Source organism: Hoplias malabaricus, chromosome 1, assembly GCF_029633855.1.
Source record: "Hoplias malabaricus isolate fHopMal1 chromosome 1, fHopMal1.hap1, whole genome shotgun sequence".
NCBI classification, from domain to species: domain Eukaryota; kingdom Metazoa; phylum Chordata; class Actinopteri; order Characiformes; family Erythrinidae; genus Hoplias; species Hoplias malabaricus.
In genome coordinates, this window is record NC_089800.1 from 2,878,561 (window position 1) to 2,905,131 (window position 26,571).

The 26,571-nt window shown below is 42.4% G+C and overlaps 1 protein-coding gene across 3 annotated transcripts in view; it reads right to left on the minus strand.

The window, feature by feature from the left end:
* dyrk1b (dual-specificity tyrosine-(Y)-phosphorylation regulated kinase 1B) overlaps positions 1-26,571 on the minus strand; it is a 52,497-nt gene that overhangs the window by 7,749 nt on the left and 18,177 nt on the right. For 2 of the 3 annotated variants that reach the window (XM_066643717.1, XM_066643709.1), the window contains exons 1-6: positions 16,846-18,753; positions 2,513-2,631; positions 2,218-2,337; positions 1,907-2,095; positions 1,112-1,259; positions 261-547 (exon numbers count right to left, since the gene is read on the minus strand). In XM_066643717.1, coding sequence (XP_066499814.1) covers positions 261-547; positions 1,112-1,259; positions 1,907-2,095; positions 2,218-2,337; positions 2,513-2,631; positions 16,846-16,987 — 1,005 coding nt within the window. In that variant the 5' untranslated portion in view covers positions 16,988-18,753. Of the gene's footprint in view, positions 1-260; positions 548-1,111; positions 1,260-1,906; positions 2,096-2,217; positions 2,338-2,512; positions 2,632-16,845; positions 18,754-26,571 lie in introns of those variants that run through there. The other variant, XM_066643726.1, reaches the window with a different exon arrangement.

Genomic DNA, 26,571 nt, shown 5'->3' on the forward strand with positions numbered 1-26,571 from the left:
ACACGTACCTGGTTTTTCCTCCCTACATTTTTGAAAATACTCCGGTCCAAGATATGAAAATGACCATCATGCCAGTCCAGTAGGGGGCCATATCACCTCTTAAAGAGAGACGTAAAAACACCACAAAGCATAAGAGAAAGAGGTTTAATCCTAAACCTCTTTGAATGTCATCTGGTTCTGCAAGGCTTGTCCCACCTAGCAACAGTAGCTATAGAAGAAGAGGGTTAGCGGGCGGAGCCTGGGCCCTGTGGGACGCTCACCCTCTGGCCGAGCTGGCAGGAGCTGCCAAAGTCGACAATCTTGATGGCGCTGCGTTTGGGGTTGCAGAGCAGGATGTTCTCAGGTTTGAGGTCGCAGTGGATGATGCTGAGCTCAGGCGTGGCTAGGAACAGCAGCGCAGTGCACAGCTGCTGAGCGAACTTCCGCGTCAGGTTCAGGGACACGCCCCGGAAGTTAGTGTTCCTCAGGAGATCGTACAAGTTATAGGACAGCAGCTCAAACACCAGGCAGAGATGGTTCCGGAACATGAAGTGTCTCTTAAGGTGGACTGAGAGAGAGAGAGAAAGAGAGAGAGAGATTGAAGCTAATGTCCAAAATATTGTTAAAGAAATTCTAGGTAATTTTTTTATTTGGTTGCTGTTGTTGTTTATTTATTTTTTTTGCTTCCTGGGCTCCCTCTAGTGTAATTCACTTTTACACCACTTTACTGAAATCAATATGGAGGGGGAAGTAGGGAGGGTGGTTTCCTACCCTCCTTTGTAAGTTACATAACACAGTTTCTGCAGTAATTAACCCAGAGCAGCAAATGACAGAGGCTCTATTCTCCCTCTTACAGCTCATAACGATTCTGAAGCTGTCATTTTAAGGTTTAAAAAGATATTAGAGTTAAAGAGTTCCTTTAAAGGGGCAATCTGTAATGGTCTCTCCTGATTTTCACGCCATGAAACAGTTACTACACCAACTCTTAGTGACCTGGATGTAGCACAGATGGATTTAACCATGGCTCTTTGATTTGTTGGACCTTAATTGTGACAGTTCTGTGTGTTTTTATTAAAAAGCTGGAAGTCAGCGAGACTCCTCGTCCGGTTTAATTATTTATTTACGGACTCACCAATATAGTACTTCATCTCGGTGTCGTGTTTGTTCATGAGTTCCAGGAGCCTCAGCTCAATCTGGGCCTGGTTCAGGAAGGCTTTCTTGTTTTTGATGATTTTAATGGCCACCCACTCCTGCTCGTGGTGATCGTAGGCTTTAACCACCTGAGGAAAACAAACAGATCACACTTTGGAGGAAAACGTAGAGGAAAATCCATGAATTTGTTACAAAAACTGAATTTTTATGTATTCTTTAGTCCGTTTATGAGTGTTTCTCACCACCTACCACCTATTATTAACAAACCAGGTTGAGTTCATGACTTACATTGTGTCGTCACATTAGCGGTTAAGTTAACTGACTTCTGGTCAGTTATTAGCCATTATAATGACATGCTATGGCACAGTAGTTAGAAGAACAACTGGAAACCCAGTGGAGGAGGGAAGTGTAAGTGTGTAGTCTCTTGTTCTCTAGCAGTTTCCCTGGCTTCGCGATGTGTCTGATCACATCTTCTAAACACAAGACCAGGCTCCGTTCGCTCTGAATGAGGAGAGACCTATAAACTCGTACCCAAGGTTAATGTAAACATTTCAAAATCAAATTTGAAACGACCCAATTTGAGGTTTTAGGCCCAAAAAATGAGATTAGAAAATTGTTTTGAGATTAGCTACTGCACATGTAACAATGCTGTGATGTTCCTACGCCTTGAGGCGATTCCAGCAAGCTGATTGGCTCATTAACGCTAAAGGGCTGGACCTTATTATTGGAAAAGAGTGACTGGCTAAGTTTTCCCAGCATGCAGTGCAGAGCTCACCTGTCCGAAGGAGCCCTTTCCGATTAGCGAGTCGATCTCGTAGCGGTCCAGCCACTTTTCCCCGTTCTTCACGATGTAGTCGTAGTTGTCGTCATCGTAGCCGTCGTTGTAAACTTTTCGCTCCTTTTTGGTGCTAGAATCTTCGGGGGGCACCTGCTGAGCCCGCCGCTTCTTCTTCGTGTAATACACCTGTGGGAGGAGGGACGAGAGAAACGGACGGTCAGATTTGTAGCGGATTGATTTCAATGCATCCATTTAGTTGTGAATGTATCCAATCATTCACCGACTCATCCACAGGCTTTTGATCTCACCTCATTGATGTGCTTGTAGGTCTTGATGAGGTCAACAGAAAGTTTTCTGAGTGGAGCGCTTGCAGGGTCTCGAAAACTCGGGGGGATCCTCCTCTGCAGTATGGTCATATCGGACAGCACCTGAACAGGGGAGAGAGGTCAGAGGTCACTGGACAATTATACAATGTATTTCAATTGATAACTGTCTTAAACTTTAGACTCAGGTGAGGTGCAGGTGGCAAAAAATAAACTCACAGCCTGCTCTTCATTGTGCTGCTGACTGAGTGTACAGGTGTGTGTATGTGTGTGTGTGTACCTGCTGCTGTTCAGCCATGGACTGGATGTTGCTGAAGGGGGGGTGTGTGTGCTGGCTGGTCATGGTGAGCTCAGCGGGGGAGTAGGAGGGGGGGGGCTTGCATCCTGAGCTGCTTCCACCTGAGAGAGAGAGAGAGAGAGAGAGAGAGAGAGAGAGAGAGAGAGAGAGAGAGAGAGAGAGAGAGATATTTAGAACACACTGTACCATGGAGCATCTCACACACAGGTTGGACATTGCAGTGCATTATTCACAGATATAAACCATTGGGCAACATCTTTAAACAACTCTGATTAAAAGAGATGTACACAGTCCTTAATCTGTAGTGGCTAATGAAATCCGTCTGATTTTAATGGAGTTGTTACAAAAATAAAAAACTCGTTTCAGTCCCAGTTCAGATACAAAACTCAAACTTCTATAAAACACACTGACAGGTGATAAACCATCCACAACTATGGGTACATGCGCTCTAACACCACCCTCGCTGAACCGACAACAGGAGACTGCTCCAACAAAACTCCCCAAACAAACCAGCAGCTCCATCCAGCGTGGGAGATTCCAAACTACGTCCCATAGCTCCTCCTCCTCTGGTTTGTACCTGAGTGTAACCTCTGAGTGCAAGCCAAACTAGCTTGCTCTTGAAATGTTAGCGTTAACCAGAAAAACGGTTTTACCCGAGTTCCATTTTCGTCTGCTCTCGCAAGGGGCTGCCACAACGAATCAACCGCAACTCACACAGGGTTCACACACTTTGTTTCTACTAAATAAGTCTGTTTCCAGCCAAAAGTGTCCCAAGACGTTCGTGTTTTGAGACTGTGTGTAGCATCATCGTCAGCTGATATTATTATTATTATTAATATGAGGGGCGGCACGGTGGTGCAGCAGGTAGGTGTCGCAGTCACGCAGCTCCAGGGTCCTGGAGGTTGTGGGTTCGATTCCCGCCCTGGGTCTGTGAGGAGTGTGGTGTGTACTCCCTGTGTCTGCGTGGGTTTCCTCCGGGTGCTCCGGTTTCCTCCCACAGTCCAAAAACACACGTTGCAGGTGGATTGGCGACTCGAAAGTATCCGAGTGTGTGAGTGAATGTGTGTGTGTGTGTCTGTGTTGCCCTGTGAAGGACTGGCGTCCCCTCCAGGGTGTATTCCCGCCTTGCGCCCGATGATTCCAGGTAGGCTCTGGACCCCCCGCAACCCTAAATTGGATAAGCGGTTACAGATAATGGATGGATGGATGGATTATTAATATATTTTAGTGTTGAAGAGCTTTGCCTGTATGTCACATAAACAGCATTTCGTTTCCTTAGTAAGCTCCTGTTGAATAATTTGCGAGAAAACCGCAGCAGCAGTAAAAATGCAGTATATTTACATTTACTTTTGAACCATTTATTTTTGTTATTTCTAGAGAAATGGATTAGAAATACATTCTAACTTGGGCATGTCTACTTTTGGCATTTAGTAGTCCGTAGTACCTGAGTTAGTACCTCATTTCTTCACCTCACGTCTACTGTAGATGACAACCTCAGATCTATTCCAAGCAGATACTGAAAAATAAGTTTTAAGAACAATAACAGTGTAATAAGGCTTCAGTGTCAGGAGTCCTCCTGGAGCAGTGTTTCTCTGCCGAGGCTGCTCTGGAAACGGCAGCCAACTATTTTTCTAAATCACTCCCATTTGCTCTGACCCAGAGAAACTGCAGTTAGCCATGTCACCACGACACAGAACCTGATGCTGAATGTGTGTGTGTGTGTGTGTATACCAGGTTTCACTCATGTTGTGGGGACCAAACTCTCTTTACATACTCGCGTTGCTGGGACTCGTCTGTGTTGTGGGGACCACAGCGTACCTCATTAAAACTGGTTTTAAGTTTAGGGTTAAGATTAGGGCAAGTCTCCACAAAATATGTAAGTTTATGTGAAGGGTCTTAAAGGGTCCGTACAAAGCAGAGAAACACCTGTGTGACCAGTGTGTGTGTGTGTGTGTGTGTTCCCAACATTAACACACTCTATATGGTGTTCTTTTAGTAGCTCTGTATCACACTACACTGAAATCTTCAGGGCATTAGCAGTTAGCATTAAGCCTCTGTGACTTCCAGAATAGAACGCTCAGAAACATTAACATGGAAATTCCTCAAAATTCTCCCATAATGCAGTGGGTGACCTGATAAATCTGACAGGGTGTGTTTTGAGGTGCATTCCAAACTACGGTCAGACAACAGCCATGTGTCTCCCATCGTCTACTGTCCTCACTTTCTGTGAGGGGCTTTTAGAGGAGGACGTCTGGTTCCATTCACCTCCACTGTCCACTGCACTGACTCCAGGAGCTTCTCTAGAACCAGAACCCTCTCCATCACCATGTTAACACCTCAACCAGAGAACTACGATAAGTCGATCAGATCTGACTTGATTATGAGTCAAGTATTCAAAGCATCATGAAATCTCTAGACCCTTCATTTCTTTTTACAGCCGACAGAGAGACACAGAGCCACGTTTTATGAGAACTCTCTGTAACAGTGAATAAAGCCATCAGCTACAGATCGGAACAGGAGCTTCTTGGCACCAAAAACCAACCACAAAAATAAAAAGTGGCACATGGATTAGGCTGGAGCTGCCGTCCTAATATTATCAGTGAGAGAGGGAGAGGGCGAGAGGGAGAGGGAGAGAGAGGGAGGGAGGGAGAGAGGGAGAGAGGGAGGGAGAGAGGGAGGGTATTGGGCGAAAGCTTTTATCTGCACTTCCTGTGTCCGATCAGAGAAGAGAAACAGGGCTGAAATTTATCAGCAACACGTTACAGCTGCAAATCAATGAGCTCTGCTTTAAACACAGCACAAAACAGCACATTGGACCCACATCGATACCACACACACACACACACACACACACATCAACCCCACATGGTCACAGGGAGCACAGCACATATAAATCTGCCCTCAAAATCTCCTTAGGTTTCTGAAGACCCTTTGTAGACACTTCTTTATCTCTGTAGAAAAGAAGGCTCAAATTAAATGAAGCACTGTGGAGCAGCTGCACATTACTTTAAGGTCACCGTGCCATATGCCAGAGGGTTATAACACCCTCCCCCCCAGCACTGTGCTGTAGAGCTGAGAAATTGTGTTCTCTGGAGTTTTTGATGGAGCTCCATTCGATACTTTAGGTCGGAGCTGGTGTCTGTGATCCCATAATAATCTGTCACCAGCACCTGACTTCACTAGTGTTTATGAGGCTGACTGCCATCAAATCCTCACAGCAATGTTCCTGTATCTAGCGTCATCTGTATCTAGAGTTAATATTCCCATGATTAAACGGTCAAAGAGAAAGAACGTGGGAACTGTCTCTGGACGTGAACAGGAGGTGGAGGACATGGAGCTACAGTAACTTTCTGATGGTTCTAGAGTTCGTGGGTTTATTTTATGAAGCTTATAATACCCAACTCTCTCTCTCTCTCTCTCTCTCTCTCTCCCCCCCTCTTTTTTTTCCTCTCAGTCCATCTCTCTCCCTCCCTCTCTCTCTGAGACTGGCTGGAGCTGGTGGAAGGCTTACACAACCAGTTTCACTCAGCAACAGTGATGCTGCACTGACACTGACAGCCCCACAGCTCTCTCTCTCTCTCTCTCTCGCTCCCCCTCACAGAGAGAGAGAGAGAGAGAGAGAGAAAGAGAGAGACAGAGACAGAGAGAGAGAGACTAGGGTTTCTATAGCCAGGTATTCAGGGCTTTATCACAGGAAATGCCTTTTGTTCTTATTCTTTCTTTCTTTCATTAACTCTCTTTCTCTCTCTATCTCTCTCTTCCCCCTCTCCTCTGGCCTAATTTTAGCGAGTTATGACGCCTGTTTGGAGGGAGGATGAGGCGAGGAGTTGGATGAGAGAAATGTCACACTGGCCCTTTAAACGCCAAGCTGAACACATTGAGAACTTCCTGAGTGACGCCCCCCTTGCTGCGCTCCCATTGGCTGACTGGCCCTCCCTCCCGCCTCCTGATTGGCTGCCGGTATCCAAGGGCTGGGCGGCGAGGTCTCTATAAATAAACCTGGTAGAGCTTGTGCTGTATCAGCAACCCTTCCCACAATGCCTCTCTCTCTCTCTCTTTCTCTCCCCCTTTTCTCTTTTTGCCTCTCCCTCTCTGCCTTTATCTCTCTTTCCATTTTCCTTTTTCTCCTCCATCCCTCTTTTCCCAATCCTTGTATTTCTTCTCTTTTTTTTGCCATACTCTCTTTTCTTTTTCACTTTCTTTAGCTTTTTCTTTTCTCCCTCTTCTCCCTTTCCCTTCATTCTCTCATTCCTCGGAGTATTCCATTAGTTCTTTTTGTCTTTCACCCTATTCTTTTTATCCTCCCTTTGCTCCTCCTTCCAACCGCCCCCCTCTCTTTTCCCACTATTACTTCATCTCTTTCTCCATCTCACTGCTACCTGTTTCTGACTAGGGTGTGTGTGTGTGTGTGTGTGTGTGTTTACTGAGTTAAAAGTGTCAAAGCATAAAACCTGCTAAATATATATAAATATATTGTCCCACACAAATGACACCCCCACAGCTGACCAAATACAGCTGCCAGCTGTCAATCAGGGTGTTGCTGTGGCAACAGCCCCCCACCCCCTGTCTCTAAGGCACAGGAAGAGGCTGGTGGTGAAGAGGGAAGAGAACAGCTGAACCTGCCCTCCCCCTCCCCACAGTCCTCCCCCACCTCCGATGCCCTCCCTCTCCCTTCAACATAACACCCCCCACCCGTCCCCTCCCTCAGTGTCCGCATCGACCCCTATCTTTTCCCTGTTTGGAAACAGAACCCGCTCACGGCCAAAGTTGGACAGACCTCGCGAGGCACGTGTGAAAGAGGAGCGTTAGCATGTACACGTTAGCGCAAACACGTTAGCGCCCAGGTAGCCTTGAGGTCAAACTTTAACTTTTATTAATATACACTTTTTTAAACATTTCAATTCCAAACTTTATATATCCAACTTTATATGAGCAAATCTTAAAAGAGCAAATGATTCATGCGACCATTATGTTCCATAGAGTGGGTCCCCCACACAGAGGCAGCCATTATTAAATGACTACAAAATCTGATACATCCAAGCCAATAGGTACAAGTGTAAATGTTGCATAATGTGAAGAAGAATCACTGACGACAAGATGGACTTCACATAATGGAAGCTAAAACGCCCCCTGCTGTATGGTTACTGTATGGTTGACAAGCTAACACACACAATTCCGGACTGTCAAGACTGAAGTTTTCACAATAGCCAATAAACAGCTGACAATGCTACATGTTGACATTAATAAAGCAGGGTTACTTTTAAAATTATGGCTGTAAACAGCAGTCAGATGCATCCAATGTATTACAGACGTTAAAAATTAAGAGTTAAAGCCCTAAAAAAAAAAAACAGAAGATACATCGCCACCTACTCTTCGTGTAGTGTATTAATCAAATTTCAAATCAAATGTATTTGTATAGCGCTTTTTACAACTGATGTTGTCACAAATCAGCTTCAAAAACGTCTGGTAAAGAATGACTGTGTGAATCATATGAACCTTAATGAGCATTAAAGAACTCTTATTGTTTATTTTAACAATGACTTCACAAATTGTGTCACTGCAGCATCATCTTTTATGGATTCAAAATAAAACGTTAAATTGACAAAATGTCCACATCACAACAGAAACGAGGGGTACACAGAAAGTGTTCAACAGAAACTCATAAGTCAGTCCACCTTAAAAAAAAGGGACTGGGAGGTGTGGAGGTGAAACAGTGGCTGTGTGTCCTCTGGAGAGCGAGAGATGACATGGCCATGCCCTTTCCCGCTCGGACTGCTGGACATTACGTGAGCATCTGAGTAATCCAGTATGAATTTTTTCATGTGATGACACCTGTGGGTTGAAGAGGAGTTTGAAGCTTTAGTAAACTCCTAACCCACACCTCTGGATCACTCAAATTCATTCAGGAATACACAATAATGCTTGAATTATCAGAATTTTACACAGGAATATTTAGATGTTCACAGTCCAACGCTAAGAAATTCCTCCCAGTGTTACTCAGCAATTCATACAGAAGTCTCTAAATTCGTACGGGAATATTTATATTTGAGACGTCTAATTTCTAGAGGAACAATCAGATGCAAGTGGCAATCTGCGGGGCCTGCTAAATAATTTTGGGCCAAATAATTCAAGCTTACACACAACATAACAATGAATTAGCTGCCTTTTTGGGAACTAATCTGGATAATAACATAACTGAGTAATAACCAGGTGGGATTCACGATGAAGCTCAAATAAACTGCTTCGTATCCAGAGGCATCTGTGGAACTCTAGAGGACTGGAATCAAGGCTAATCTTAGAGACTTAGCGCTACTTTAGCGTCCGCCAGAAAGCCACACCACAGAAACCTGTCTCACTGCCACCTGTCGCACTGCCACATACCTGCACACCTACTTTTAACAGTATAATCCAATGCGATCTCACATCAACAGATTGCTGGACATCCGATCATACCCAGACAGTGGCTAGATTGAAGGCCAAGCTTGAAAGGCCCACAACACTTCCCTGGAGCTTTAGCCAGAAGCGCTAACATGCTTACATGGCTAGGAGTGTACTGAAGCAAAGGGAAAGGAGTTAGCATTCAGTCCAATCCTGAAGAACAGTGAGGTGCAGCTCTAGTTTAATTTCTAAACTGGGTCTACGGGTTAGTCCTCCACTAATGGACAATCCTTACACTTCTGGCTTAAATTACTTGGCTAACTGACTTTGTAGATTTGCGAGATATATCTTTAGTAAGTACATACTTCATCAAGGTGAACACTAGAGTGGCTGACACCTTATTGCACGTTTCCGTTGCTGTGTTTTTATTGATATTTATAGTTTTTTGTGTCATGTTTGTGTGTAGCGACCTACCTTAAACTAGCGAAACTACCTTAAAGCTTCAAACTTGAAATATCTAGCAACCACCTGGAATATGAAAACAATCACCAGGAAGCAGCTTTATAACCAACACTGTATTCGAATTTAACACTATCTCTCGTTTGAGCTTCCACTGTGCTAGGTTTAGTCTCTGACATGTTTTCAGTCTGACTCAAAATGAGGAGGAGGAGGAATAGGAGGATGGATTATTTGTGAGCGTCTCCCTTCTGTCTCCATCTATTCTTGTCTCCCTCTCCCACAAATCTGTCTTTGTCTGTCCTCTCGCTTGGTGGCGCTCCTTTCCCTCTCTTTCACTCTTATAAGCCATTTATATTTATTATGGATTAATTGTTTGTATAGAAATGTCTTAATTCAATGTAAATGTTAAATTTAAAGTCTTACTTAAAAAAAAAAAACATAGACGTTTACTGATTTAAAATGTATCTACTATGCTAAGCTGAAATGCGCTGGCTAGCGCTGATAGCTAGGTTAGCATCACAGCTGGGACTATGCTACTGTAGCGTGGCTGGAAGTATTTATTCTGTCAGTTTCTCCCACATTTATAAGCGTTACGGCAGATACACTGACAAAAAATGGATTCTGTAAAGCATTGTCTAACATCAAAACCCCAGTTATAAAGGAATACCTTTGTGGGCGGAGCTTAAACAGGTGACTTCCTGCACTCTTGCCCTTGGCCTTCTCCGAGAGTGAACTGTGAGAGCTGTCCGGCGCTGAGTCAGACCCTATCTATTAATAAAGGCCATCTGGGTCGCCGTCTCAAACAGTGACACTGGTAAAACGAGAACGCACGCAGGATGTTAAAAATAAAAATACCACTTCAGAAATACTCCACGAACTCAGTGAAGCTCAGCCTCAGCAACAGGCCAAAAAAGAAAAAAATCACAACCACGGATCACTCTGTGAAAGAATGTTACTATGGATTATAGACACGGCTTTAGTTATCGGGACAGTTACCGTGGACTGTATGTTAAAGTTAAAGCCGTAGTCATGGAAACCAACGTATAATACAATTATGAATGGTCTCGCACACTATGAATGTGTTTTTGTTTGCAGTTCAGTTCTAATGGTCTGGACCATGCGAGTAAATGTTGCATACCGTAGTTAGACTGTAGTCCTAGCGTTCACGATGTATTTACATTTGATTGACGAATGACGTAGTTTTCACCGTAACCGTCAAAACAACGCACTGCGTTGCGCTAGACACATTTCTCTGGGTTGTGTGTATGTGGCGGTATTTGTACCACGTTGAGTCTCAGCAAGTGCTTCAAAAATGGATAAAGAAATTAAAACAGCACTGGAAATACCTCCGCTGCATTTAGAAATGAAGGTACGCTGCCAGGAGGAGGCGCTGTTCTTAACCTGCGTAGTTCTTAACCACACTGTAATGATTAACAGTTCCTTAAATGTGAAGAATGTGTGTTTACTCTGTTTGGTCCCTTTAGCTGTTCATGTTTAAAACAAAGAATTTAATACGGAACGAACCAAAACCAACCCGCTCAGGGGGGTCTCAGCTCACGGAACAAGGGTCTAAAAAGTCTCACTTCTTCTAACACACTGCACTGACAGATTCATTGGACTAGATTAATTTGGTTTGTTTTTCATTGAACCAAAGTTGACCAAACTCTTTAACCTAGTGGAACAAGAACTTTCTGAAACAGCCATCATCCTCCATCTCCTCTGTTTATGAATTTCACTTCACACCCTATTTTAGTCTGTTAATATCATACAGAGCCAGAAACCACACAATAATAATGTTAGAGGTTATTATTAATATTATTATTAGAGTGTACTAAAGATGACTGAAGCACTCCAGATCAAACACATGGTCTGAGTAGTGTGTGTGACGAAAATAAGATGTAATTTCTGGTTAGTGACCACCTCGTAACTCTGGTAATTAGGACACTGTCTCCACTGATGGACAACATTTGGGATAATAGTCCGTGTTTACTGCTTGAGGCCAGACAACAAAAGTAAAAAACCAAAAAATGGCACTTGGGAAGGTATAGTTTTGAAATAAATTGAGAAAAATCATTGTGATGTTACTCTAAAAATTCTGAAAAATAGTCACTAATTGTGAGTGGAGCAGCAAAAAACTCAATGAAACTAAAAAACTAGTGCCTTCCTAAACTCTACACCATCAAATCCTTCCCTTGAAAGAGGAAAGTGACACAGAAGGGGGATTTGCTAAATGTTTAATGTGTTTTCTGTGATGGAGCTGGGTGTGTGTGTGTGTGTTTTTGGGAGGAGGTGGTCGTGGCGTTAGCGATGCTCAGCAGGAGCCACTTTTCCTTTTTTTTCCCCTCGTTTTTTATTCTCAACAAAAACAATAACATGTTTTTCTGCTCTGACTTCTCCCACAACATCCGGAGGAGCGCCGATATCGGCCAATCGGGGCCAGAGAACCAGGCATGACATCACTCCTCCGGAAAATGTGGAACACACAGAGTCAGGGACAAGTTGGACAAAACCTGTGTTTACTTTAACAAGTGTTTAACTGAGACCTGAGGAATAAAAGGATAAAGAACGGTGTGTGTGATTGGAAGAGTGGCTGCTGTCGGGAAGACGACAAATGATTGGAGAGAAAACTAAGCAAAAACTAAAATTATATGTTAAAAAAAGTATAGCAGTATAGACACTGACAGACAATATCAGGGAAACAGATCACTGAATCAATAAATCGGTTGCCTTCTAACACTCCATATTTTTAAAGAAAAACTACTTCCTTCTCCAAACATCTGGTTCTGGGTTTTTTAGGAAGCGTATGTATCTGCCAATTTTGGTACTTTATATCGCATGAAAATTAAACAAACACAAAGGGTCCAAAACTACTTGGAATAAGAGGCTACGCTAACATTTTTACACAATAACATTGTGTAAATGCATATTTTAGTGACCAGTTATGATTCGGTGCGATGACAACCACTACGACTAGATCAGCTTCCAAGCCAAGCCACATGAGTGTGCACACACACACACACACACACACACACACAGAACTGTGTATAAGTTACAACAGCAACATAAACATAACTGTTTTCACCTTTAGACTTTAGACTGAGAAACAGGAATATGAGAAGAGGGCAAAGTTTAGGGATTAGTAGGAGCTGTTGGCATCTTACACACACACACACACACACACACACACACACACACACACACACACACGAGTCCAAACTCCAGAAACCACACACTCGGCTCAAATTCGAATCTCTCCTCCTTTAATCTTCACTACACTGAGCATGGTCTGTGTTCCAATCCAAAGCATAATAAACCCCCCCTCACTTCCATAGACTCCCTCACACCCATCAAACCAGGGCTACATTCATAAAACTTTTTATTTTCATCCCAAATTCACTTTGTGTGTGACTGATTCAGACATTCATTTGCAGATTTTGATTTCACAGGAGGCTGAAATATGCAGATGAACCCTAGAACCATTCAAGATCTGTTTTTATTTTGAGCTGTGGGAATCCTGCCCAGTGAACGTTCTTATTTAGGGAGGAAAACAAACTGGAAAAGGCACCAGTCCAAAGCCAGGCATCACACACTCACCCAGTCACCAAACACCTGTGGACAACCTCACAGCATGTGTGTTTGGACTGAAACTGAAGCACTTGCAGGACACCCACACAGATACAGGGAGAACACACCAAACCGGATGTGTATCAAATCATAACCCTGAGACCCTGGAGCTGGAACCTTCATTAAATACATTTTTAAAAGGTCACAAGGTGGATTGATAATAATAATAATAATTAATAATAGTTAATACCAAGCAATAACCTATTGTGAAACCCTTCTGACAAAACAGGCTTTGCTGTATACTGTTGACGTCCAAAGAAAAACACGTGTCTCCATGTTTGTGGATGAGTCCATGTTTAGTTTACTACATCATCTGAACACAGCAGCTGTCCTTCACACCGTGTACAAACTTCCTGACGAATGGACCAATGGAAATGCTCTAGAATCATTTTACACTGACTTCCATTGAAAGTTAAGAATGGTTTTCCTTTTCCTGTAATGTTACTATTTTGTAGAAACATGTTTGTCCTGTACAGTGACGATACGTAACATTTGTCGTTGGTCAAACTTGGGGTGAAAGCAAAATGTTTTTGCTTTGATGGTTTTCAAGTTTTGCAGGTTATGTGCTGTGAGTGCTGATATTGATGATGTTGAACCGCTCAAGCCCAGCACTGAGCGAAGCAGCATTACGTGCCTGGCCTTGCCATTAGCAAAACATTTAAGCTATCAGCTGAATGCCCCCTAAGGGGAAGTGGACAGGGAAGTATGTATGAAGGAATTAATTCCTCCAAATTACATCTGTTTGTATCCACGCAGCTGGCATGGAGACAGGCGACTTGTTTGAGAAACTTCACAATAAACGTGGAACCCGACACCGAAGAGCTCTCATGGATCTCGCTGGTCACTCGCTGCGGCTGCTATCTTTAAGACAGTTCGTCATTCCTCTGAAAGTCAGCTCCACACACAAACACTCACACCAGGCTTCACACACACCCACACACACCAGGCTATATACACACCAGGCCGGACGACAGAAATAGACAACAGCACAGAAGTCGGATGGATACACAAGGTATAAATAACCAAACATAATCAGTAATAAGAAGTCACCACTTCACACTGGCAGGTGAAAATACAACATTGCATAAGAACTATAAAGGTATTACTGCAATATAATTGGCAAATCAGTCAATTTCAGTTGGTTCATTCACTGTGAAAACAGCTGGAATTGTCACTGTAACTAAACATCAGAGAACAACTGTGTTCTATACAAATCAACTGTACTTGACCATTCACTTTGAACGGTCTGGGTGTTTTCCAACGTTTTCCCCCCCAAAAAAAAAAAACAGGAAAAGCAAGGAAAAGAACTTCAAAAGGTTCTGAGAGGAAATTCTGCATCCCTGAAGTTCAGTCCAAGATCTAGAACCTGCCCGAAAACACTCTGATCCCATTGTTGCGTCATAAATGGAGCTCACACAGGATTCCACTGTTGCATCATCACACCTCAAACTGTGTAAACATTACAGCAGCTCTCCAATCCTCAAAAGATCCATATTCCTCCTTCAGAAAGGATTAAAAACTGCTTTGGAATGACAAACGCTGAAAGCTTCAGGGTTAAATTCACACAGGACAAATGCTTGGAGGCGTTTACTAAGACCTGAGTCCACCATTGTGTTCCACAGCTTGAAAACCCTTATTCCAAACTTCAACCATTTGAAAAACACGTATACTTGAAAATTTCAGCGACAGGTGATTTAACTAGTTCTTTAGGAATGTTTTTGTTGGCCTAAAGATGTGGATGATTTTTCCAAAATATATATTTTTAAAGTGATGAAACTCCATTTGGTTTAGATTACCTCTATTTGGTCCCCACTGGGTGACATTTTAGAGTTAAATAGGTCACTGGAGTGGAAGTGGGGGTGGGATTTGGGGCAGGGAGTTATTATACTTGTCCACTTAAACATAAAACCCATCCAGCCATGTCTAACCCAGGCTAAGGCTTAAAACAACACAAACATTCACAGAACGTGCATTAGATATAGATTGCTGGTTTGGAAACGATGGCGAAATGGGCCAATTAGGCAATTATAACTTAACTGCATTACAGAGCTTAACACCTGATGGGTAATTGAGTCTGTTAATTCCATGAGAGAGAATGAGAAAGGGAATGAGATAAACAGATAAACTGCAAACAATAAACAGTGAGAGGATTAGATGATTAGCTACACGTCAGTCCATAAAAATAATGCCTAATCAGCAAAATTCCTGAAGGAATATGAGGGGAAGGCTCTTGGTCTGTTCCCCAAATCACTTCAGAGTTTCCTCAATATTTAGAAGCTGTGGTTCATCATAAAGACTTCTGTAAATTTCTTGTATTAATTACAGACTTCACAAACAACCATCCATTTTGGATCTTAGGTTCAGTATGGAACAGTTTGGTTTCCATCAGCTGATTAATGATCTGATGATGGAATACAGTGCATGACCTCAGCTTACAGTAAATGAGGAGGTTTCCTGACATCCAACAGTCACATTTAGTGTTTTATGTCTACCCTGGGTTATAAATCTGTTATTGAGGGTTTTCAGTGAATGTGGACAAATGAAACCCCACACACTACAGAGTATCAGCGCCCCAAAAAAATCCAATCAGTCAATCCCCGAAGTAAATGTTTTCTTATTTCCATAAAGAGGAGTTCCCAAACCACAGAACTGTAATGACTACAGATTAATGTGAACAGTCACCAATAAACATTATGCAAATGTTTGGATATTGATTGGTGATGACCAGCTTGAACCATTTAGTTAAAAATCTCATTGTAGGAATCAATCTGCCACCCTTTTCCCAATCTGTCCAATCCAGCTGTTGTTGTTTTCTTATGTTCATGAAGAGCAGGCACAGTTGGGAGCTGTGTTCTGCTCTCGAGTTCCCAGCAACAGGGCGATCATCACTGAGCTCACAGCTCAGCGCAGTGCGCATCCACATCAAAACACAGCGAATACACATTCAACACACACAAATACCTCAGACACACATCTGCGCAGCAGCTAACCCACATTCCCAGGAATGTTCCAATGAGCCAAAGCCAAAAACAATGGAGGGAAAAGGAACCCACATCTACAGGGGTCTCTAAAGTGTGTGAAAGGATCTGCCAATCCACATCCGGTATACAGAAAGACTCAAAAGATTCTCACCAACTACCTTTAGAACAGCGCAAACCAACAGCTGGAACGGTTACAACGAAGCTGTGAAGTTATTCTGCTAATGTCTTTAGTAAGACCAATCCACAGGTGTTCAATTTCAGATTGCTAAATTGGATGTTGTCAAGTCTTCCCTTGACTCCAAAGTATTTTTTCTATAAAGTAAACAAACATACGAAAACAGAAAATTCTGTGACATTTATACGGAAAACCCAACAATTTCAACGCTTGGTAGTAGCCGTAAATTTGATTAGCCTAAAAGCAAGACCAAATTAGGTCTTCCCCGGAATTCCCGGATTAAGAGCTGTTACGTCATCACTACGCTGCTTTCCTTTTTTCTAACGGACTGCTCACTGAATGGCTTGGTTGGTGGCATTGACAAATAAAGATGAACTTGACTGTTCCTGTCATCAACTGAAAACAAACAAACATTCCCGCAAAACATACTAATGAAAATGCATTTTCAGAGCAAAGAGATGCCGAAAACTTTAAAGCTTTCGCATCAAAACCAACGAGGACCCTAGGCCAAACCCAAAACTTAACCTACAGGTGTTCCAGACAGATCCCCTAAAGTTGGCACAACTTTCACCACACCATCAAGCAACACAGTATTGCACACGAAGATTACAAAGAACCCATACATTAATTGGAATTTGCACAGCTCCATATTGACGTGCACAACCACAGATGAATGATGAAGTAAGGTTGTTACTAACTTCTGGAGGGCTTTCGTAGTAGGTGCGACTGCGGAAGATACCGACTCTGATCCGGATTTCCAATCCAAGTCTCGGTCGACAGGTTGGCGACCATTCTGTTAGAAGGCTGTGGCTTCTCCTCCACAGATGAAGTGATCACCATCGGAAATGCTTTAGTGTTGAGCCGTGTTCTTTAAAGAATTACATCAATCGAGTTTGTTCGGGGGGGGGGGGTTGATGTTGTTGGGAAAGTGACGGTGGTTGGTGGGAAGTTCAAAAAATCACTCTGGAAAGTGTGGTTGACATCAAGTACAGTATAATCCTTTCCACATGCTTCAATCGTGAATCTTCAAAACAGTTAGGTACATCCAATGGCAAACAAACTCAAGTGTGAGCCATACAGGCACAGATTACATATATATATATATATAAGATAAATAAGGTTTTAAACTCAGGTCAACCACAAAAATATTTCTCGCTAGTGAAATCCTGAAGTGACGAGACAAACAAACGAAAAAGGCACCATATTAAGTTACTTCTGACACTGTTTGACTATGTCCTTGCTATTCCCTTTTTTTATTACTGTAAATCTAAGGCAATGGATTGGGTTTCAGGCAACAATGCTCAACTTTAAGCATAAAAAATAGAATATACATATTCAAACTACGAATCTGCAATATATATATCTGTATCATATAGACTCTGTTACATATACATATATATATATATATGGGGATGAAATTATTTGGTTACTAAAGTTTGCTTTGCTTGTACTCTATCTAGATTCATTGTCTTCTGATGCCGAGAAGATTCCATCCAGAACTTGAAGGTGTTTGTGGAGAAGGACGACACGACACAATGGCCAGGTTGTTTGAAAACAAAAGTCTTGTTTTCAGTTTTTCTGAGTACAGTTAAAAGTCAGCAGCTGGCAGCGGAATTAAACCCGGGAATTGCTGGTGGGCTGAGGGTGGGGGTTGGGGGGGATCTTCAGTTCCAATACCATTTACCCCATCACTGTCCCTAAAAATAGCAGGAGCTTCTTAGGTTCTGTCTGTGTTTCCCTACAGTGGAGCAGTCAGTGAAAAGGACAGGTGCGGGGCAACTCTGCAGTTGCCTTCTTTTTACTTTTCTTCTTGCAGCTTAATCCTGGTGTTGGCAGGTACACGTTGGTTATCACCTATTTCAGAGATACCTCTCTGTCAAAGTGAGCTACCAATCGACGGCAGATGTAAGGAGGAGAGCCAAACTGCTGTGTGCGGGCCCGTAGGTGCTCAAAATCACGAATGACGATAAGAACAACTACAACACCAAGTGCACCGTGAAGTGAGGGGTGCATCCGAAGGAGCTGTGCATGCACGAACAACGACGAGGCGAGAAAGTGCTAAAGTGCAAGTCCAGGTTGCAGGCACGAGACGTACTAGTGTTATAAATGCTCTTATCCGTATTGTTACATGTCTAAGGATGAGGGAGTTTCAAATGACGGTTCTCGACCACTTGGAGTAGATGTGCTCTTCTGTGCTGTTGTCTTTTGACGATTATAAACAAAGAAACAAACTCCAAAACGGGGTCCAAAATGCCTGGAGCTTACAGACAGTCTCGTGTATCAAGTGTGCAGACTTCAACAAGAAAAAGAAAGTGACCCAGGAGAAATCCTCGCTGCCAAATGCCCAAAGCTCGCCTCTCCGCTCGGCGCTGAAGCATAAACCCACGTCTTGTTGTTGTCGAGCGCACTTTCTGCCCCGAGCTGTCACATTATTTCGGAGATACTCCGCACTTCATCCGCCTCCTTCCTCCACTTCCTCCCGGCCTGAAATTCAACCCCCCGCACGCGAACAGATCCTGCGTGTCTGTCCAAAGTGTAGTTAATTCGGTCTTTCCGCGCACAGCGGCGTTGCTGCTCCGTTGTTGTTGCCCGCTGTCTCGACTCTCCGCCCGGCACCAACTCCACACCCTGCGATAAGGACCGTACCAACGCAGCGCTACTGCGGGGGGAGAGGACTAATCCAATTGAGGGATAAACGGGGGAGGGGGGGGGACTGGGCCACTCTCAGTTGACGCAGCTTCAACTGAGATGTGTTGGATGCTCAAAAAGTATAACTCATCCAAGGAATGCTTTCATAATCATGAAATAACAATATTTATGCAGCATTTCCGAGTTTAACCCCTTGTAATAACACCTGCTCTGCTTTTCTAGTTGCAGAGAAGCCCATGTACGAGACAGCACTGTATAAATATAGATTTCTCAAGGTATTATTTGTGTTGTGAATAATCAAAAGTAGGAATACATTGAGAAAGCTTTCGCAAGTATGAAATAACACGTCTATGGCGTATTTTTCCATGGTTTTCCCCTTGTATTGCAATCTGCTCTGCCTTTTCTGTTTACAGAGAAGCTCCTATGCCCAGTACAGGACTGTGGCACTTAAGAAATATTTAATTAAACCTCAAAAGGAGAATTCATATTCTGAAATTGTTGTTTGACGCTTGGTTTTTATGCTTAATATTTTATACAGAATATAATCCTATGTACAAGCATCAAAGTGCCTGAGCCATTTGTGCAAACATTATATTGTTAAACATTAATTTTACTTTAAACCTGTGAGGTTCCAACTGCTGGTCAAGTGTAGGAATGTAACTTACAGTAAATAGCTTATCGTGTGAGGTGAATTACACGGTAAAAATGCGCTAAAATATACACATGAATTCATATAAAGACATTAAACTGAACGCTCTCCTTATATCTCAGGTAACAGCTCTGGATTTCACTGATATTTCTTCGTTTTTGGCCGTAAACAAGCGCTTCTGATTTATTTTGCTTTTTCGCCTCAGAGTTTGCTCCAACTTTTTTCTGTGCTAAAGCGCGGCGCCCCTCCCTCCCGCTCTCGCTGACGCGCGTTCGCATGCTCTGTTGCTAGCCGACGCCACGGCAGCTCGCACCTGATTGGCCAGATAGGGGCCCTTCCTCCGTTTCTATAGGCACGCTCCCCGTGGTGGGCGGAGCCGCGGAGAGTGAGAGGAGCCCCCCTCCCCCTCCCAACTCCTCTGTCTCCAAACGCAGCCGAATGACGCGAGAATAACACAGGACTCAGGTAAATGGAAACGAGTGGAGAAAAGGAGGGGGTTATAACAAGGAAAACTTGAGATATACAGCCTTTAAAACAGGACTAACTCTGAGATATGGGTCTGTATTTATAAAATTTAACACGATGCGGAGATTATAAAACAATGTGATTGGTCATGTATGACATAATAAACGATATAAAGACCAAATAGTTATTGCTTTAATTCTGTACATGTTTAGAGCCCACTAGAATCATTAAATGCATCACTATAAACTACTGGATGTCACAGAATACCCCAAAATCAATAGACATCATTACAAATCTGAAACATTTACAGTCCCTTACAATAAACACTATGCACTAAATACACTTTCCACATCAATTCAAATAATCCACTAAAATAGGAGCCATTTTGTCCGCATTCAATGTTTACAGGCATATTCTATCAATTATAACCTTTGACAACCTTGCTAACATATGCATGTGTTATTTATTCTATAAGACGTATCATAAGTGAAATAAAATCAGTCAGTGCCATGGCTGAGCATTTCCACTTTGAAACTGGAGAGTACCACAGAGAGTGGTTCAGACAGCCGTGTTTCATACATCACAAAACCATGGAACCAATCATTTGCATGATGGAGCTCACCAGCTGAAAATCACTGGATGGGTGGGTAGAGATAGAGGAGGGACTAACTGCAAATTCACAGATCTCTACACACTGAATGAAGGTCAATGTGTTAAGTTTCATCAATCCATATATTTCCGTTGTTTCAGTTGCAATTTAGGCTATCAACCAGAAAATGTTACCAGAGAATGTGACATTTTCACGTGTCCTAGTCAAATATTTGACAGCGGCATTGCTGATTTTAGTAACATTTTAAAACTATGTAATGCTATACACATGCTGAAATCCCAAAGCAAAACAAGTGTCAAATACTTAAAAACTACAGTGACACCTATTCAGTGTCAGTTTATTCCATTAAATGTTATTATTTCACCTTTATTTATAGAAAGAAAAGTTTTATAATGTGCAGAACAGGCCTTCTGAGCTCATTTTATTGCCCATTTTGGTATGAACAGTTGTTAGTTCTGCTCATATAGTCTGCAATTTCAGAAACTCAGGGTTTATAAGTCAATTCACAAATTATGAGCTAACAGCAGCTTTTTTGGGGGGCCATGATTCCTGCCCTGGAAAGAGTGAAAATAATAAACATATCTGGGGCTGATTTTGTTAATGTCCATTACCAAACTTGGCCATATCCTTAGAACCTATAGCAATACAATAAAAACCCTTACTGTATACAGTATACATGAACATTTGTCAGATATCTATAGCAATGTTATAATGTTGTAATGTAACACTTTTACGTGAAAATATACCACATACCATTGATGGATTCTTCATTTATAAACTATAACAGTTGTCTGAGTTTAGAATAAGACATTCCTGTGTTATTACATGGTTGGGACAGGATGAAGAGGACAGGACACTTGCCCCCAAAAGTTACACAAAAGCAAAGAAACCTCTGGTGCTGTCATATAAAACGGAACTGCATTTAACTCTGAAGTTACAGCTCCAATTTCAGTCATCCTTACAACATGACACCCTGTGTATGTTATTATAGGCCGTACACTCAAAAGTTCTTAATGTCATGTTTTGTGAATGTGGTCTGTGCAAATGCATGATGCAAAATTTATTTTTCAATATGTAAAATAAGCAAAAATGCACAAAGTGTGTTGATGTTTGGTCTCTAAAGTTCATTTTCACTTTGAAGCATCAAAAATGCTATTTAAATTAGGAATGTTCAAACTCTGGCCTATGAGTGGATGTGGAACAAAGAAGGAAATATGTACACAAAAGCTTTTTTTCTTTTTACTGCAAATACGTGATGAAAAGTGGAAGCTGGTGTTGCCTTTTCAGCTCTGTGACAGCTACTGCAGCTCCTTTGCCCCTACATAAATTAACAAATAAAAAAAAATACCTCCCTCCAAGTTCTTTTACACGTCATTAAAGTGTTTAGTTGCTTTTTTGTTAAACAAAAAAAAGTATAAAGATATAAAGTATAAAGATATAAGCATTAGGTCTAACTTGTGCAAGTTGAGTTATAGGTTCTGGAGAAAAAAAAGAGAGAATGAGGGAGAAGAAAAAAAGGAGGGATGAAAAGGAAAGAAAGAAAGGAAGAAAGAGAAAAGAAAGAAAGAAAAAATGTGACTCGGTTCCAATAAATCACGTTTGCGAAAGCTTCCCAGACGCTCGAGATTAAAAAACGCAAAGGCGAAGATTCCGAGGCTCACGTGCCTCGCAGCGAAATTCCACCCGGCAACTACACAATGTACCATGGCAACAGCCTCGCCATTGGCCGCGCCTGCGATTTGAACTGACCAATCAGAGGGCCGGCTCCGGGTGATGCGTGTTGCTAGGTAAACATGATGCAGTGGGAAGATACGGAGCACAAGCAGAGAACCGGCTGCTGGAGGAAGAGGAGGAAAAGAAAAAGGAGAAAGAGAAGGAGAAGAAGGAGGAGTAGAAGCTGAAGCTAAAAGCGAGCGGGGTAACAACACAGCAGCGGATTGCAGTTACACTGCGGGGAGGTTCTGTTCCACAAACACAAGCCCTTTTCCCTTTTTTATTCCTTGTTTCCTCATTCTCTCCACCCTTTTTTAAAACCATACATTATATTACAAAGTCATGTATAACTAAAGACGCTGATGAGGCTTTCCCCAACAGCCGTGCTGAATCAAAATCTGCACAGGGATTAATCCCAGCTTCCTAATGGGAATTAGCTTGATGGTTACCATTACAGACCATTACATCCCTCAGTTTTAGCTTCTGAAGTCAGTCACAGGTCACCTGCTCAACCAGTAAACGCAATAAAACGTTATCCATCTGTTCAACTAGGACACTGAAGCAGGTACAGTTTCAAAACAAACTAGGAATTAAGTTTAATTTGCGTTTCATCCTGAGAAAATAATGACTCCTCCCTTTAAATCATGCCCTATATTTATTACATTACGTGGTAAACGTGTGATGTTGAATATAATCTGTAATGTTAGTCCAACAACTATGGCGCTTTCCCCACTAACTTTTTAAAATCTTTCAAAACTAGATGGAAATTGCTGGATGGATACGTCCAGATTTTAAGGTCCTTAAGGTTCTACTATTACACTGTGATATCAACTCAAAAGGAAAACAAAAAGTAGCATTAGCAACCATGACACACTCAAAACTCAAACTAGCATCACCACCAAGCCTTAAACACAATTTAAAAACAAGCTTTTAATAATTTCCTGTGATTATTTGGAAGGCCCCTCAGTAGCACTGCCATAAACTACATATAAAACAGAGATATCATTTTCCTTTTATTTTCAAACTCTTTCTGAACAGGCAGAACACTCATATATATATATACATCGCAACTCCTCACTACGCAAATACTTTCCACAAACTGTCCACCAACAGAGAACTATTTACAACTAAATAAAGCCACAAGGCGCCGTTTGACCTCCCCGTGTCTAAATAGTTAAAATAGCAAACTGAAGTGCTGTTCCGTCCCTGTGTTTTTGCGTATTAACCTACGGCAGAATGTGACAAAAAACACGCCAGTTGTGATCTGAACTTTGGAAACAGGTGGAGGGCAGGACGTCTCCAACCATAACGTCAGCAAAAATGAAGTTCTATTTCCACAGAGCATAATTCACAAATGACAAACAGAATCCCAGAAGTCCATATGAAGTCACATTTAAAGCCTCCGCGGAGACAATGCGGATAATAATTAGGAACCGGGTCCTCGTCACAGGACGGATTAATGAATGATTGATAAACGGGGATGTAAATACACAGATAAACGGTGTTTAATTAACAGATGCTTCTCTGTTTAGTGTTATGAGAGGCGTGCCTATAAATCACTCCAAGAGGAGGGAAAAAAAGGGATCCTGTTTTCTCAGCTGAGTTTAGTGTATATTCCCAGCCTAAGTTTGAAGTTACACGCGACAGAAATGGCCCAATGTTGCTAGTGCTGTGCAAGTTCTGCCAAGAGACTGAGTTGAGTTTAACATCAGAAAAGTCTGAGGTGGCATCCAGAAATAAACGTCCGGAGGTCGCATGTGAAGGCCAGTGCAGAACATGACACTGACACTTTAAAAAATCACAATTCAGTCGTTTTTTTTTTGTAACCGCTTTGTGGGAAACACAAATAGGAGACCACTTCAGTTCCTCATTCTGAGGACTGCTACTTTTGCTCAATATTAATAAGGTATTAAAGTTACAGGGACTGAAGTAAGGACACTGACGGGTTCATGAAGCTTAAGGGGGTTTAATAGACCTAAAGGTGTTGAGAAAGACACTTAAAATGCATTAGTTGAAAGCACCTAAGGATAAAATACAGTAAATACCAACAAGTTAGGTTTGTGTCAGGAGAGATGTCTTTGAATGTGGCCCTAGTTTTGGACGCAAACACAAATATAATGCCATTCAATCTGTCAAAGCTAAGACAGATGGCATACATTCGTTTAGGTTAGTCCTAGCATATCAATACGTATCATTCATTTTCATTCATTATCTGTAACCCTTATCCAGTTCAGGGTCACGGTGGGTCCAGAGCCTACCTGGAATCATTGGGCGCAAGGCGGGAATACACCCTGGAGGGGGCGCCAGTCCTTCACAGGGCAACACACACACATTCACTCACACCTACAGACACTTCCGAGTCGCCAATCCATCTAACAACGTGTGTTTTTGGACTGTGTGAGGAAACCGGAGCACCCGGAGGAAACCCACACGGACACGGGGAGAACACACCAAACTCCTCACAGTCACCCGGAGGAAACCCACACAGACACAGGGAGAACACACCACACTCCTCACAGACAGTCACCCGGAGGAAACCCACACAGACACGGAGAACACACCACACTCCTCAGAGACCGTCATCCGGAGCGGGAATCGCTGGAGCTGTGTGACTGCGACACCTACCTGCTGCGCCACCGTGCCGTCCATTCAATACGTATCAACAAGTGCCAAATGTAATGGGTCCTAATCAAATAAGAATACCCGTGTATTCTGTTAAAATGTGGGCCATAAGATGCCTTTCTAGTTCTCATCACAGGAGTACGAGTACACACAAGAATAAAGCGGTGAGTGATACAGCAAATTAAATCACGATCCTTGCTTTTTAGTATGTTTTGACTCACCCGATAAAATAGTTGTGCCACATTTAAAACCCGCTGTCAAAACCTGGATACAACAGGTTTGATTCCGTATTTCATGCGCTGTGCAGCTCTTAATCCAGTTAAACAGGACTAGTTCTGCTCTGTCTGCCATACAGCACACTGTGGTGATCTTAAAGCACTCATGACATCCATGGTATACTTAGAAAAGCAAATTATGTAATCATTACAACAGTGTCATGCTGCCCGTATATTTTGCAATCGTTTTCTCCACTGATTGTTTCAAGTCACGAAACAACAATTACACTGACATCTAGCGGCTTGGATGTATTGCTAAAAAAAATATAATGAATATTGCTTGCTACCTTTTTGGGGGCTAAAATGACTGATTGCTCTTTTGAAAACACAAGTAGTTGAGGAAAATAATGGGACACACGTGTCTGGCGCAATAAAGTCTGACCCTTTCATGGTGAGAGAGAGAGAGAGAGAGAGAGAGAGAGAGAGAGACTCATACAGGAGAATCTCAGCAGATAATCCCACCCAACCCCCCTTCCTGCTTTGTGACCTTTCACCTGGAAAACACACAAACAGAGAGAGAGAGAGAGAGAGAAAGAGAGAGAGAGAGAAGCAGACCTGCAAACAGGGGTCAGAGTTCCTATTCTTGACAAACTTTGAAAACACAGATATCACAGTAAATTCACCACATTTCAGTCTTGTGCTGAGGCCCTGAGCGCAGGATTAATGCTGTTTGGCTCTTAAAGGGTCACGCAGAGTTTACGGCCAAAGGTCAAGTGACGGACGGGTGACTCTGGCTTGTGTTGGAGATCCAGGTTCAAGACGGAGAACATCTTAGCTGTCTGTATGTCAGTTCCAGTCATGTTATTGTCAAACCCTAGTATCTCTGACATGCTCACTGTAAAAACAACAACATTGGAGCAGTTCTCTTCCATTTTTCATGTATTCGGGGGTGTTCAGAACCATTGGACACATAGCTTATAGCTGTAGCTAATATTTCCATTTTTTAACTGAAATGCACTTTGATTTTTTTGCTTTGGAAAGTTCCCTTTAAAGAGTGCTATCGTTTTTATTACTACATCTGAACTAAACCTGGTCCTTTAGACCCAGCACAGAACAGCAGCCTGTTTTATGTACTGACACTGAGATGAACAGAGAATGGCGCTGTGCTCTTTCTGCACTGAAGAGGAGTGTTCCCTCCTCTGCTGCCCCTAGCGGCCAACATCCACCATTACACTCAACCTGTGGAGGTCTGGCCTCTAACGAATTCTGATCACCTTTTTAAAAAAGGACATATATTACGATTTCAGTGCTATGAAAACTGCTCTGCTTCAGCTGCATTTAGAAAATAATTGTTTACTGTTTATTTATTGAGTACTTTTGACAGAAAAAAGCAGATCCAAGCGCTTTGAGGACAGAAATGACAAAGTTATTAATAGATTACAGACGGCATAACATCTACTATTTTTAATAAGCAGTTTAACTAAACATTTTTAATGTTTTG